Source organism: Cyanistes caeruleus, chromosome Z (assembly GCF_971803275.1).
Source record: "Cyanistes caeruleus chromosome Z, bCyaCae1.hap1.1, whole genome shotgun sequence".
Lineage (NCBI taxonomy): Eukaryota > Metazoa > Chordata > Aves > Passeriformes > Paridae > Cyanistes > Cyanistes caeruleus.
The window spans coordinates 81,484,722-81,498,520 of NC_141732.1; the positions used below are offsets into that span (position 1 = coordinate 81,484,722).

The 13,799-nt window shown below is 51.5% G+C and overlaps 1 protein-coding gene across 9 annotated transcripts in view; it reads left to right on the forward strand.

Moving 5' to 3' along the window:
* Positions 1-11,635, forward strand: part of WDR7 (WD repeat domain 7) — a 35,529-nt gene extending 23,894 nt beyond the window's left edge. For 5 of the 9 annotated variants that reach the window (XM_086869172.1, XM_086869176.1, XM_086869170.1 and 2 more), the window contains 8 exons: positions 707-928; positions 1,599-1,785; positions 2,318-2,435; positions 3,019-3,168; positions 3,240-3,322; positions 6,562-6,661; positions 9,863-9,967; positions 10,474-11,635. In XM_086869172.1, coding sequence (XP_086725298.1) covers positions 707-928; positions 1,599-1,785; positions 2,318-2,435; positions 3,019-3,168; positions 3,240-3,322; positions 6,562-6,661; positions 9,863-9,967; positions 10,474-10,677 — 1,169 coding nt within the window. In that variant the 3' untranslated portion in view covers positions 10,678-11,635. The remainder of the gene's footprint in view (positions 1-706; positions 929-1,598; positions 1,786-2,317; positions 2,436-3,018; positions 3,169-3,239; positions 3,323-6,561; positions 6,662-9,862; positions 9,968-10,473) is intronic. The other 4 variants (XM_086869173.1, XM_086869178.1, XM_086869171.1 and 1 more) reach the window with 1 other exon arrangement.
* The last annotated feature ends 2,164 nt before the right edge of the window (positions 11,636-13,799 follow it).

Consider the following 13,799-nt stretch of genomic DNA (forward strand, 5'->3'; position numbering starts at 1 on the left):
GATGCTGTCATTCCTGGGCCTGGGATAACATTCCCATCGTTCCTGTGCCTGGGATGGCATTCCCATCATTCCCTGCATTCCCATCATTCCCATCCCTGGGATAACATTCCCACCTTTCCTGTGCCTGGAATAGCATTCCCATCATTCCCAGCATTCCCAGCATTCCCATCATTCCTGTGCCTGGAATAGCATTCCCATCATTCCCATCATTCCCACCTTTCCTGTGCTTGGGATAACACTCCCATTCATATTACCACCATTCCCAGCATCCCTGGGATAACACTCCCATTCATATTCCCACCATTCCCATTCATATTCCCACCATTCCCACCACCCCAGCTGGAACAGGGAGAGAGCAGGGCTCACCTGGAGGTTTTTAGGGGTAACCACAATCGTTTCCATACCTGGAAAAATCCCAGTTAACGTTCTTTACTCAGGAATCCCGGGCAGGACACCCTCAGGGTTGGTAACACCCCCTCTCCTGTGGATTTCCCCTGGAGTTTGTGACAGGGTTGGGAATTCCAGGACTCAGGCTGTTCACACCCCGTCTCCTGTGGATTTCCCCTGGAGTTTGTGACAGGGTTGGGAATTCCAGGACTCAGGCTGTTCACACCCCCTCTCCTGTGGATTTCCCCTGGAGTTTGTGACAGGGTTGGGAATTCCAGGACTCAGGCTGTTCACACCCCCTCTCCTGTGTCACTCCCAGGCTGCCTGGCGGGGCTGGCCCAGCCCAAGAAGGCGTCGACGTCGTACGAGGAGCGGCGCAAGCAGGCGACGGCCATCGTCCTGCTCGGCGTCATCGGGGCCGAGTTCGGCGCCGAGATCCAACCCCCGAAGCTGCCGACGCGGCCCCGCAGCTCCGGCCAGGCCCCCGAGGGCTTCGGCCTCACCAGCACCGGCTCCAACTACTCCCTGGCCAGACACACCTGTGAGTACCCCAGGAACAGCCGGTGTCACACTGACATCCTGCGGGTGTTCCCTGGCCAGACACACCTGGGAGTACCCCAGGAACAGCCGGTGTCACACTGACATCCTGCGGGTGTTCCCTGGCCAGACACACCTGGGAGTACCCCAGGAACAGCCGGTGTCACACTGACATCCTGCGGGTGTTCCCTGGCCAGACACACCTGGGAGTACCCCAGGAACAGCCCAAGAGGAGCTGGTGTCAGTCAGAAATCCCAGAGTGTTCCTGGGCACATCCAGAAATCCCTGAAATCCTGGAGAGTTCCTGGGGCACATCCAGCTCCCAGAAATCCCAGGGTGTTCCTGGGGCACATCCAGCTCCCAGAAATCCCAGAGTGTTCCTGGGGCACATCCAGAAATCCCAGAAATCCTGGAGAGTTCCTGGGGCACATCCAGAAATCCCAGAGTGTTCCTGGGCACATCCAGAAATCCCAGAGTGTTCCTGGGGCACATCCAGCTCCCAGAAATCCCTGAATCCCAGAGTGTTCCTGGGCACATCCAGAAATCCCAGAGTGTTCCTGGGCACATCCAGAAATCCCAGAGTGTTCCTGGGCACATCCAGAAATGGCAGAGGTGGCAGGAATCCCGGGATTCCCGTGGGATTCCCGGCCCTGAGGCTCGGCTCGCTGTTGCAGGCAAGGCGCTGACGTTCCTGCTGCTGCAGCCGGGCAGCGCGCGGCTCCCGGCGCACAGCACCGTGCGCAGAACCGCCATCGACCTCATCGGCCGCGGCTTCACCGTCTGGGAGCCCTTCATGGACGTGTCGGCCGTGCTGATGGGGCTGCTGGAGCTCTGCGCCGACGCCGACAAACAGCTCGCCAAGTGTGTGATTCCCATGGGATAACGGGATAACGGGATCTGTGGGGTAACGGGATCCATGGGATAATGGGATCCATGGGATAATGGGATCCATGGGATCCATGGGATCCATGGGGTAATGGGATCCATGGGATAATGGGATCCGTGGGATAACGGGATCCATGGGATCCATGGGGTAATGGGGTAATGGGAGCCCTTCATGGACGTGTCGGCCGTGCTGATGGGGCTGCTGGAGCTCTGCGCCGACACCGACAAACAGCTCGCCAAGTAATTCCAATGGGATAACGGGATCCGTGGGATAACGGGATCTCTCTGTGTCCCTTTGTCCCCTGAGCTGATCCCTGATCTCTCTGTGTCCCTTTGTCCCCTGGGCTGGTTCTGATCTGTTCTCTCTCTCTGGTTGTGTCCCTTTGTCCCCTGGGCTGGTTCTGATCTGTTCTCTCTCTCCGTTTGTGTCCCTTTGTCCCCTGTCCTGAGGTTCTGGGCTGGTTCTGATCCCTGTTTTTGTGTCCCTTTGTCCCCTGTCCCCATCCAGTGTCACCGCGGGGCTGCCCCTGAGCCCGGCCGCCGACTCCGCGCGCTCCGCTCGCCACGCGCTGGCGCTCATCGCCACCGCCCGCCCGCCCGCCTTCATCACCACCATCGCCAAGGAGGTGACACTGGGGGCACACCTGGGGACACCTGGGGGGTCTGGGGACACCTGGGGGGTCTGGGGACACCTGGGGACACCTGGGGGCTCTGGGGACACCTGGGGGGTCTGGGGACACCTGGGGGGTCTGGGGACACTGTGGGGACACCTGGATCCCATGGACTGAGATCCTGAGGCTCAGGATCTCCTAGATCACGATCCCAAGGCTCAGGATCCCCTGGCTCAGGATCCCCTGGACTGAGCTCCAGTGGCTCAGGATCCCCTAGATCAGATCCCGAGGCTCAGCATCCCCTAGATCAGGATCCCATAGATCAGATCCCGAGGCTCAGGATCCCCTAGATCAGATACTGAGGCTCAGGATCCCATAGATCAGGATCCCCCAGCTCAGGATCCCCTAGATCAGGATCCCAGGGCTCAGGATCCCACAGACCAAGCTCCCGAGGCTCAGGATCCCCTAGCTCAGATCCCCCAGCTCAGGATGCCCTGGCTGAGGATCCCCGAGCTCAGGATCCCCTAGATCAGATCCCCCAGCTCAGGATGCCCTAGCTCAGATCCCGAGGCTCAGCATCCCCGCGGATCCCCCGCAGGTGCACAGGCACACGGCGCTGGCGGCCAACACGCAGTCGCAGCAGAACGTGCACACCAGCACGCTGGCCCGCGCCAAGGGCGAGATCCTGCGCGTCATCGAGATCCTCATCGACAAGATGCCCACGGACGTGGTGGATCTGCTGGTGGAGGTGAGGCAGGAGCACGGCCCCGCGGTCCCCAGCCCCGTCCCGCTCCCCCTGACCCTGAGCTTGTTCCCAAGGTGATGGACATCATCATGTACTGCCTGGAGGGATCCCTGGTGAAGAAAAAGGGGCTGCAGGAATGTTTCCCAGCCATCTGCAGGTGAGCTCTGCCCCTGGCAGTGCGGGCAGGGAGGGCGTCCTGCTGTACTACAGGGACAGGTTTCGTACTGGTACTGGGGACATATTGACACAGGGACATGTTTCATATTGATACATATCTCATATTGATACAGGGACATGTTTCATATTGGTACTGGGGACATATTGACACAGGGACATGTTTCATACAGGGGACATGTTTCATAATGATACATATCTCATATTGATACAGGGACAGGTTTCGTATTGGTACTGGGGACATATTGATACAGGGACATGTTTCATATTGATACAGGGACATGTTTCATATTGACACAGGGGACATGTTTCATATTGACACAGGGGACATGTTTCATATTGATACAGGGGACATGTTTCATATTGGTACTGGGGACATGTTTCATATTGATACAGGGACATGTTTCATATTGATACAGGGGACATGTTTCATATTGATACAGGGATGTGTTTCATATTGACACAGGGGACATGTTTCATATTGACACAGGGGACATGTTTCATATTGATACAGGGGACATGTTTCATATTGGTACAGGGGACATGTTTCATATTGACACAGGGGACATGTTTCATATTGACACAGGGGACATGTTTCATATTGACACAGGGGACATGTTTCATATTGACACAGGGGACATGTTTCATATTGACACAGGGACATGTTTCATATTGACACAGGGGACATGTTTCATATTGACACAGGGGACATGTTTCATATTGACACAGGGGACATGTTTCATATTGACACAGGGGACATGTTTCATATTGATACAGGGACATGTTTCATATTGACACAGGGGACATGTTTCATATTGGTACAGGGGACATGTTTCATATTGACACAGGGACATGTTTCATATTGACACAGGGACATGTTTCATATTGACACAGGGACATGTTTCATATTGATACAGGGGACATGTTTCATATTGACACAGGGGACATGTTTCATATTGATACAGGGACATGTTTCATATTGACACAGGGGACATGTTTCATATTGACACAGGGGACATGTTTCATATTGATACAGGGGACATGTTTCATATTGATACAGGGATGTGTTTCATATTGATACTGGGGACATGTTTCATATTGACACAGGGACATGTTTCATATTGACACAGGGGACATGTTTCATATTGACACAGGGACATGTTTCATATTGACACAGGGGACATGTTTCATATTGACACAGGGGACATGTTTCATATTGACACAGGGACATGTTTCATATTGACACAGGGGACATGTTTCATATTGATACTGGGGACATGTTTCATATTGACACAGGGACATGTTTCATATTGGTACAGGGACATGTTTCATATTGACACAGGGACATGTTTCATATTGACACAGGGGACATGTTTCATATTGACACAGGGGACATGTTTCATATTGACACAGGGACATGTTTCATATTGACACAGGGGACATGTTTCATATTGATACTGGGGACATGTTTCATATTGACACAGGGACATGTTTCATATTGACACAGGGACATGTTTCATATTGACACAGGGGACATATTGATACAGGGGACATGTTTCATATTGACACAGGGGACATGTTTCATATTGACACAGGGACATGTTTCATATTGACACAGGGGACATATTGATACATATTCCATATTGGTACATGTTTCATATTGATACATATGTCATATTGGTACATGGGACATATTGATACATGTTTCATATTGATACAGGGGACATATTGATACATATCTCATATTGATACAGGGGACATATTGATACAGGGGACATATTGATACATATCTCATATTGATACAGGGGACATATTGATACATATTTCATATTGATACATAATTCATATTGATACATGATACATATTTCATATTAATACATAGTAACTATTTAATATTAATACATAATGTATATGATACATATTTCATGTCAATACATATTTCATATTGATACATGATACATATTTCACATCAATACATATTTCATATTAATACATATTTCGTGTTAATACATGATACATATTTCGTATCAATACATAATACATGTTTCATATTAATACATTATACATATTTCATATTGATACATGATACATATTTCATATTAATACACAATACGTAGTTCATATTAATACATATTTCATATTAATACATGGTACATATTTAATATTAATACATATTTCATATTGATCCGTAATACATATTAATACACGATACATGTTTCATATGAATACATATTACATATTTAATATTGATACATGGTACGTATTTCACAATAGTACATATTTCATATTGATACACGGTACATATTTCATATTAATACATGGTACACATTTCATATGAATACACGATACATATTAATACACAATAGATAATTCCTAATTAGGACACTCCTTTAGTGACACGAGGAAGAGTGAAAGGTGATTTATTTATAAACTGGGAGCATTCCCAGTGTCTTGGATAAATAAATATCCCAGTCATCCTCTTAAACCTCTCCAGCCCATAAATCCCAATAATCACCCTTAATTAAATTTTAATTTAATTACCTATTAAAATATGGGATGGCTCCAAGGAAAGAGCAGTTATCCTTTGCCAGGCTGGATGTGATGGGAGCAATCCTCCTTCCTGAGCTTTTCCCTAAAACCCGAAGGCGAGGATAAATGGGAATGAGTGCCCAGTCTCCCTGTTCCTCCGGATGTATTTAGAATTCCCTGCAATCACTGGGAATGTTCCCGGTGTTTTCCCCAGCTCCATCCTGTGCAGTTGCCGTGGCGCTGGGAACGCCGAGGGGATGGGAGGGAAATCTGCAGGATTTCTCCTTCGGGTGTGCTCAGGCTCCGGGAGAGCGACCCCAGAAATTCCCGGTTTTCCCTGGGGGAGGATGGAAGGGCAGGATTCCGGCACGGGCGCGCTCTCGCTGTGATACCCCAGAACTGCAGTCCACAGTGAGGGTTCAGTGGGCTGGAATTCCATGGATCTGGCATTCCAGAGAATGTTCTGGAATGGCTGTTCAGGATCACTGTGGGGAGTGTTCGATGGGCACCTTCCCTTCTCCTTCTCCTTTGGCTTTCCCGGGAAACGCCCCGGAGTCACGGAGGGTCCTGGAAGGGCACTGAGGTGTCCCAGCACTCCCAGGGACGGGGGATTATCCCAGATAAATCAATCCCATCCCGCTCCCGTCCATCCCAATTCCGTGAATCCCCCCTTGTTTTCCCCGTTCTCCTCAGGTTCTACATGGTGAGCTACTACGAGCGCAGCCACCGCGTGGCCGTGGGCGCTCGCCACGGCTCCGTGGCGCTCTACGACATCCGCACCGGCAAGTGCCAGGTGAGCATTCCCGGGAATGCCCCGCTGGAATGTGGGGATAACTCCGGGACATCCCGCAGGATCGCAGGGGAAAAGCTCAGGAGGATTTCCTGAGGTGAAAGGTTGGGAGTTAAATCCTCCGAAATTCCCAGGTTTTATTTACACTCTGATGGGGAATATTGACAGCACTCGGTTCCTTACTTTTCTTAATGATCCTAATGATTAATCCTGGAAAACAGAGCTGGGGGTGAGCAGAGGGGCTCCAGGGACAGCTGGGTTTGGCTCCAGAACAAATCTGCACTCGGCTTCTGGGCCAGGGGAACAGCCCCGATCCACATTCCCATCCTTGATCCCAAACACGTTCCCACTCGTGTTCCCTTCATGTTCCCATTGTATCCCTCATATCCCTCATATTCCTCACATTCCCCTCATATCCCTCATATCCCTCACATTCCCATCGCATTCCCATCCTTGATCCCAAACACGTTCCCACTCGTGTTCCCTTCATGTTCCCATTGTATCCCTCATATCCCTCATATTCCTCACATTCCCATCCTTGTCCCCAAACACATTCCCCATCATGTTCCCTTCATATTCCCATTATATTCCCATTATATTCCCTCATATTCCCATTATTTCCCCTCACATTCCCCCCAGAGATCACAGGAATTCCCTTCTGCAGCTCACAATTCCTCTCTAAAGCAGCCAAACTCTGGCAATGGCAATGGGAATGGAATGGGAATGACGATGGCAATGGCAGTGACAATGGCAGTGACAATGACAATGGCAGTGACAATCCAGAGGGATTTCCAGGAATTTGGGATGCTGGCACGTTCCCGGGGGATGCTGGGCCAGGGATCCCTGTGGGTTCCCAGGTGTGTGGGGTGCCCCATTCCCGGGAGCTCCCGCGGGAGGGATTCCCGGGCCGGCGTTTTCCCGGCATTTGATCCGGGATGCCGGCAGGGCTGGGCTGGAACGTGATCAGATTCCCAAAATCCGTGGGGATCCGTGGGGATCGTGGATCCCGTGCTGCCCTGAGGCCCCGGGATCTGATAAAGGGAATCGATGCTCTCAGGAATCGGAATTCCGAGAGCTCCGCCTTCGTTTTCCCGGCTTTAAACCCCAGCCAGAGGCACAGAGAGCGGCTTTTATCCCAGAATAAAGAGCTGGGATTAATCCTTGCAACTGCAATTAATTTATTATTCATTGACATTCATTCATTCATTCATTTTATATTTCATTTATAACGATATCAGAAGGATCGGGCAACGGGATTGCGAGCTCTGCGTGCCCAGTTAAACACTGCAATAATATTTAATTAAAATATTCAATATTAATATTAAATATTATACATATTAATTATAGATGTATAAATATTAGTATATTAGTATAAATATTAATTATAAATAGTATAAATATTAATTATAATTAGTATAAATATTAATTGAAAATAGTATAAATATTAATTATAAATAGTATAAATACAAATATTATTATATAATAATAATATGAAATGGTTCGTGTTGGGTGTGAGGTTCCTGATTATCAACACCCAAAATCCTGCACTTAAAGGTGCTGCAAGGTGGGAAATAAATCTATTTTATATCCAATTAAACAGTAAAATCAGGAGTGGGGAGGGAGAGTGCAGGGAAGGGATTTTAGGATACCTGTGGTTGATTTTGGGATGATGGGAAAGGTTTTCCCAGGTAAATCCTTGCAGAGCCTGGCCCAAAATCCCCCAATTAATTCCTCAGCAGGGGGTATTTAATTATCTCCTCTCCCCTGGGGAACACCTTTGGGTCTGTAAGGAAAGACCCTGAAATATTCCGTTTTTATTGATCCAATCTTGGCGTTCATCATAAATATTTAGAGCTGCATTTCAGAAATACGTGAAATTTCTGTGCCTAAAACCTGGAAGATTAAAGAGAAACACAAGTTATTTTGGGTTTATTTCAAAGCAAAAACTACTTTTAAAGCTGGCCTGGAATCGATAATGTTTGGTCCTGGGTCCTTCCAGAATTAAAATCCCAGGAATCCGAGCATTAATTGGATTTATGTGGGATTGAATATTCCATTTGGAATAATCATGGTTTAATGAGTGAAAGGTGCTAAAGGTGCTGGTCTGCAACCCACAGCTGCATTCCAGGCACAAAACCCTGGAAATCACCGGAAAACACATCCCTGAATTCCTGAAAAACCCCCAGGAACAATTCCTGACTATCCCTAAACATGGCCAATAACAGGGACGGTGTTCCTGGGTTAATAAATGAATTCCCATCCATGGGGTAATAAATGAATTCCCATCCATGGGGTAATAAATTAAATTAATTTCCATCCATGGGTTAATAAACTAATTTCCATCCATGGGGTAATAAATGAATTTCCATCCATGGGTTAATAAATTAATTTCCATACGTGGATTATTAAATAAGGAAATGCAGGAATTTCCATCCATGGATTATTAAATGAATTTCCATCCATGGATTAATAAATGGAATAAGGAAATGCAGGAATTCCCATCCATGGGTTATGAAATGGAATTCCCATCCATGGATTATTTAAATGGAATGAGGAAATGCAGGAATTCCCATCCATGGATTATTTAAATGGAATGAGGAAATGCAGGAATTCCCATCCATGGATTATGAAATGAGGAACCGCAGGGATTCCCCTGCCTGCTGGGAACATCCCTGGCTGCCCTGGGGCTCTGGTGCAGGGAGGGAACGCAGGAAATCCTGCCTGGGAAGGATTAGCATCCACTGGAGCCGCGTGTCCTGGAACTCCCGCTTCCCTGGAGGAGCTGTGCTCTCCGGAGCCGAGGAGAGCAGCACCAGGAGTCACCCCGAGCGTGTTCCTGGCGCTGTTCCGTGCCGGGGGGGCCTCCAGGGAGAGGGATTTGCCCTTGGATCCCTTTCCAGGGGAATCAATGGATTTCTGGCTGGTTCCTGCCGCGGCAGCGTTTCACCCAGCGGGGATTGGGATTCCCAGGGCATTTCTGATCCTTTCTGGCTCCCCGGGAGCCGTTTCCATGGGGGGGCTCACCTGATCCAGAATGTTCCGGCTGTATCCCGTTCCCAGACTATGCATGGGGTTCCCCCTGATCCAGAACATTCCGGTTGTGTCCCATTCCCAGACTTTCCACAGGGTTCCCCCCTGACCCGGAACATTCCGGTTGTGTCCCGTTCCCTGACCCGGAACATTCCGGCTGTGTCCCATTCCCAGACTATCCACGGCCACAAAGGAGCCGTCACCGCCGTGGCCTTCGCCCCCGACGGCCGCTACCTCGCCACCTACTCCAACTCGGACAGCCACCTGTGCTTCTGGCAGGTAGGGACAGAATTCCCGCAGGAACCCGGGGGATCCCCCCGGATCGTTAACCACGCATGGATCATTAAGGGTTATTAGTGGGGATGGTTGAAATTGGCGCGATCCCAAATCCGGGGATTTGGTTTACACCCCGGGGAGCGCAAAGGGAGCGGGAATCGGGATTTGGGGTACGGAAAACACCCAAGGGATTGTCCTGGGAACAGAATTCCCGGTTTGCCGTCCCAGGGGATGCACAGGGAGCTCCTGGGATCGGGGAGTGTCAGGTTCACAGCTCGGAGCCCACGGGGGAACAGCAGATCCTGCACGTGGCCAGGGCCAGGCAGCCAGGACAGGGAGATCCGAGTGGGGCTGGCTGGATCCCGGATCCCTGGGCACGGGATTTGGGGTTCGGGATTCGGGATTTGGGACTCAGGATTTGGGATTCAGGATTCGAGATTTGAGATCTGGGATTCAGGATTATTCAGGATCTGGGATTTGGGATGAGCTCCCAGTGTCTCTCCCCCCAGATGAACACGTCTCTGCTGGGCAGCATCGGCATGCTGAACTCGGCCCCGCAGCTGCGCTGTGTCAAGACGTTCCAGGTGCCCCCGGTGCAGCCGGCGTCGCCCGGCTCGCTCGGCGCGCTGCGCCTGGCCCGGCTCATCTGGACCTCCAACCGCAACGTCATCCTCATGGCCCACGACGGCAAGGAGCATCGCTTCATGGTCTAGGGCATGGTCTGGGGTGCAGCTCTCCCTCCCCATGGCCCCTGGGGATGGAGCCCAGAGCAGGGACCTGCCCCAGCTCCCTGGGGCTGCAGCTCTCCTCCTCCTCCCCACGGCCCCTGGGGATGGAGCCCAGAGCAGGTTCCTGCCCCGGCTCCTGGGGCTGAAATTCCGGCTCCCAGGAGCTCGGGAACGCTGCCCAGGCCGGAAGGATAAACCATAATCCCCATGTAAATAAGTCATTTAAAAATCCTGTTGGATGGCAGGCTTGGAGAAAAAAGCAGTATTTATATAGAAAGGTGGTTTTTGCCACCGGTGCGGGTATTTATTTAAATAAAGGACCAAGGGGACCGTGGTGGGAAAAGTGAATTCTTCGCTGGATGTACTGAGATGTTTCCTTCAGTAGGAATATCCTGTGTGACACTCGCTGTGACCGTGTTTCCTTCTCACATATCTGAATCTGTGTTTTGTGTGAAATTTGCTGGTTCCTGCTCACGGGAAAGAGATAAAAAAACCTCTCAGATCCTCTCTAATTTCAGTTTCTGTGTTTGTGCAGCTTTTCCCTGGCTGCAGAGCTCAGACCTGAGGCTGGCACTCCCTGCTAAGCTAAAAACGGTACCTGGGAGTTGAAAAATGAAGGAATTAATTTTCCCCCGTGGCTCTAAAAGAGAAAATGAATTGATTTTGTTGGGGCTGGGGTTGTCTGTGCAGTGCCAGGCGGGGTGAGCGGCCCAGGCTCGGTGTCTGTGCACGGCTCCAGGGGAAGCTCGGCCGTGTGGAGCCCGAAGCTGTTCCCGATCCGGAACAGCTCCCGGCGCGTTCCCTGGTCCCTGGGGCTGTGGGGGTGTCGTGGGGGGACCCTGCCTGGCAGGAGCCGAGGGCTGGGGTGATTCCGGTGGCTGCTCCTCCACAAATCCCCGCCCTGCTGTAAATAACGCTGGTGGAATAAAACCTCTGAAACCTCTCGGCTCTCCTGGCTGTGGCTCATCTGATCCTCCCCCAGTCCTCGGGAATGCGTCCCTGTAACAAATCCCTCCTTTGCCTTGGAGGTCGGAAGGATGGAAAGGGTTTGTCCCTGGAGCCCCTTCGGGCCCTGCAGGGGCTCTGAGGTTTGCCTGGATCCTTCTGCAGGTGAACATTGCCAGCTCTCCATGCCAGAGGGACATTCCCCATGGAATAAAGCAGAGGATAACGGGGTGAGCTGGGACATCAGGAGGAGCCATGGGGTGATCTGGGACAGGAATCACCTGCTGGATCCCCATTCCCCATGGAATAATGCAGTGGATAACGGGGTGAGCTGGGACACCCCTGCACAGGGATGCTCTGGGGCAGGAATCACCTGCTGGATCCCCATTCCCCATGAAATAATGCAGAGGATAACGGGGTGAGCTGGGACACCCCTGCACAGGAGGAGCCATGGGGTGATCTGGGGCAGGAATCGCCTGCTGGGTCTCCATTCCCCATGGAATAAAGCAGTGGATAACGGGGTGAGCTGGCACACCCCTGCACAGGGATGCTCCGGATCAGGAATCGCCTGCTGGGTCCCCAGATCCCGCAGGAACTGAGCTTTCCCCTGCCGGGTGAGGCTGTGCTCGCAGGGAGGGCAGCGGGCTCAGCTCGGAGCCCTGGGGCCGGGCACAGGAGCCTCCAGCCCCCTGGATTTACCCTGGAGCAATCCCTGCCTTCCCTCGGGACAGCCGAGGGAGCCGCCCGTGGCTGGAGGCACCAAAAGAGGCTTTGATTCTGTTCCCGGCTTTTGGAAAACTCCCCCAGCTTTAATTCTTGTGGCCGAACAGAAAGAAAAGAGCAGAAATGGGGAAGAATCCGGGAAGAATTTATGGGTGTGATAAATCGCCACCGGAGGCAGCGGCTGCCCGGAGCGCGCTTTGAAGCGGGAGAGGCTCCTGGGGAACTTCCCCCCCTCCCTCTGATGTCTGAGAATTAAAAATTAATCCGCTATGAAAAATTAAAAGGTGAAAGTTTCTGCTCTTTCAGCAGCAGAGCTTTTGGAATGCTGATGTGGGGCTTGGAATGGAGGCTGAGTGACATCTCCGGGAACATCACCGGGGGCTGGTGCATTCCAACAGCAGATTTTAATGGCTTTGGGGGATTGGAAAGCTGTTTGCAAACGACCCGAGACGCTTAAAGAGGGGTAAATATTTATTTATTGATGTAAATAACCTTAAACAGGCATTTACTCACTCCTGCAGAGCTACTCACGGTTTCCAGCCTGGGAGTGATCCTGGAATCCGCACAGGTTTCGTTCGGCTTCTTTATAAAACAATCATTTTATATAAAACAAATTGGATTCGGGCAGAAAATGGGTTAAAATGCCCGTGGAAAAGTTGCTGGGAACTTTGTTCCAGGAGCAAAGAGCGAGGGTGCTGCTGGTGGGAGGGGGCAGAGGCAGGAGGATGGGGATGGGGTGCCGGAGCATTCCTGGCGTTTGTCCAGCACCGTCTGTGGGGGACGGAGGGAATTTGGGGAGTGGGAACCAGCCCTGAAATGAGATGGGGAATTTGGGGAGTGGGAACCAGCCCTGAAATGAGATGGGGAATTTGGGGAGTGGGCAGCAGCCCAGCCCAGCCCAGCCCCGTTTTCCTGAGGGAATTTGGGGAGTGGGCAGCAGCCCAGCCCCTCCTGAGATGGGGAATTTGGGGAGTGGGCAGCAGCCCTGAAATGAGATGGGGAATTTGGGGAGTGGGCAGCAGCCCAGCCCAGCCCAGCCCAGCTCTGAGGGAATTTGGGGAGTGGGCGGCAGCGGGTGGGTTTGATGGAAGCACATCCCTGTTTCCCCGAGGGGAAGAGCAGAACTGCAGCTGCAGGAACGGGAGCGAACCGAGACACAGAGCCCGAACCGAACCGAACCGAGGCACAGAGCCCGAATCCCGAACCGAACCGAGACACAGAGCCCGAATCCCGACCCGAACCGAGACACAGAGCCCGAACCGAACCGAGACACAGAGCCCGAATCCCGAACCGAACCGAGACACAGAGCCCGAATCCCGAACCGAACCGAGACACAGAGCCCGAATCCCGACCCGAACCGAGACACAGAGCCCGAATCCCGAACCGAACCGAGACACAGAGCCCGAACCGAACCGAGACACAGAGCCCGAATCCCGAAC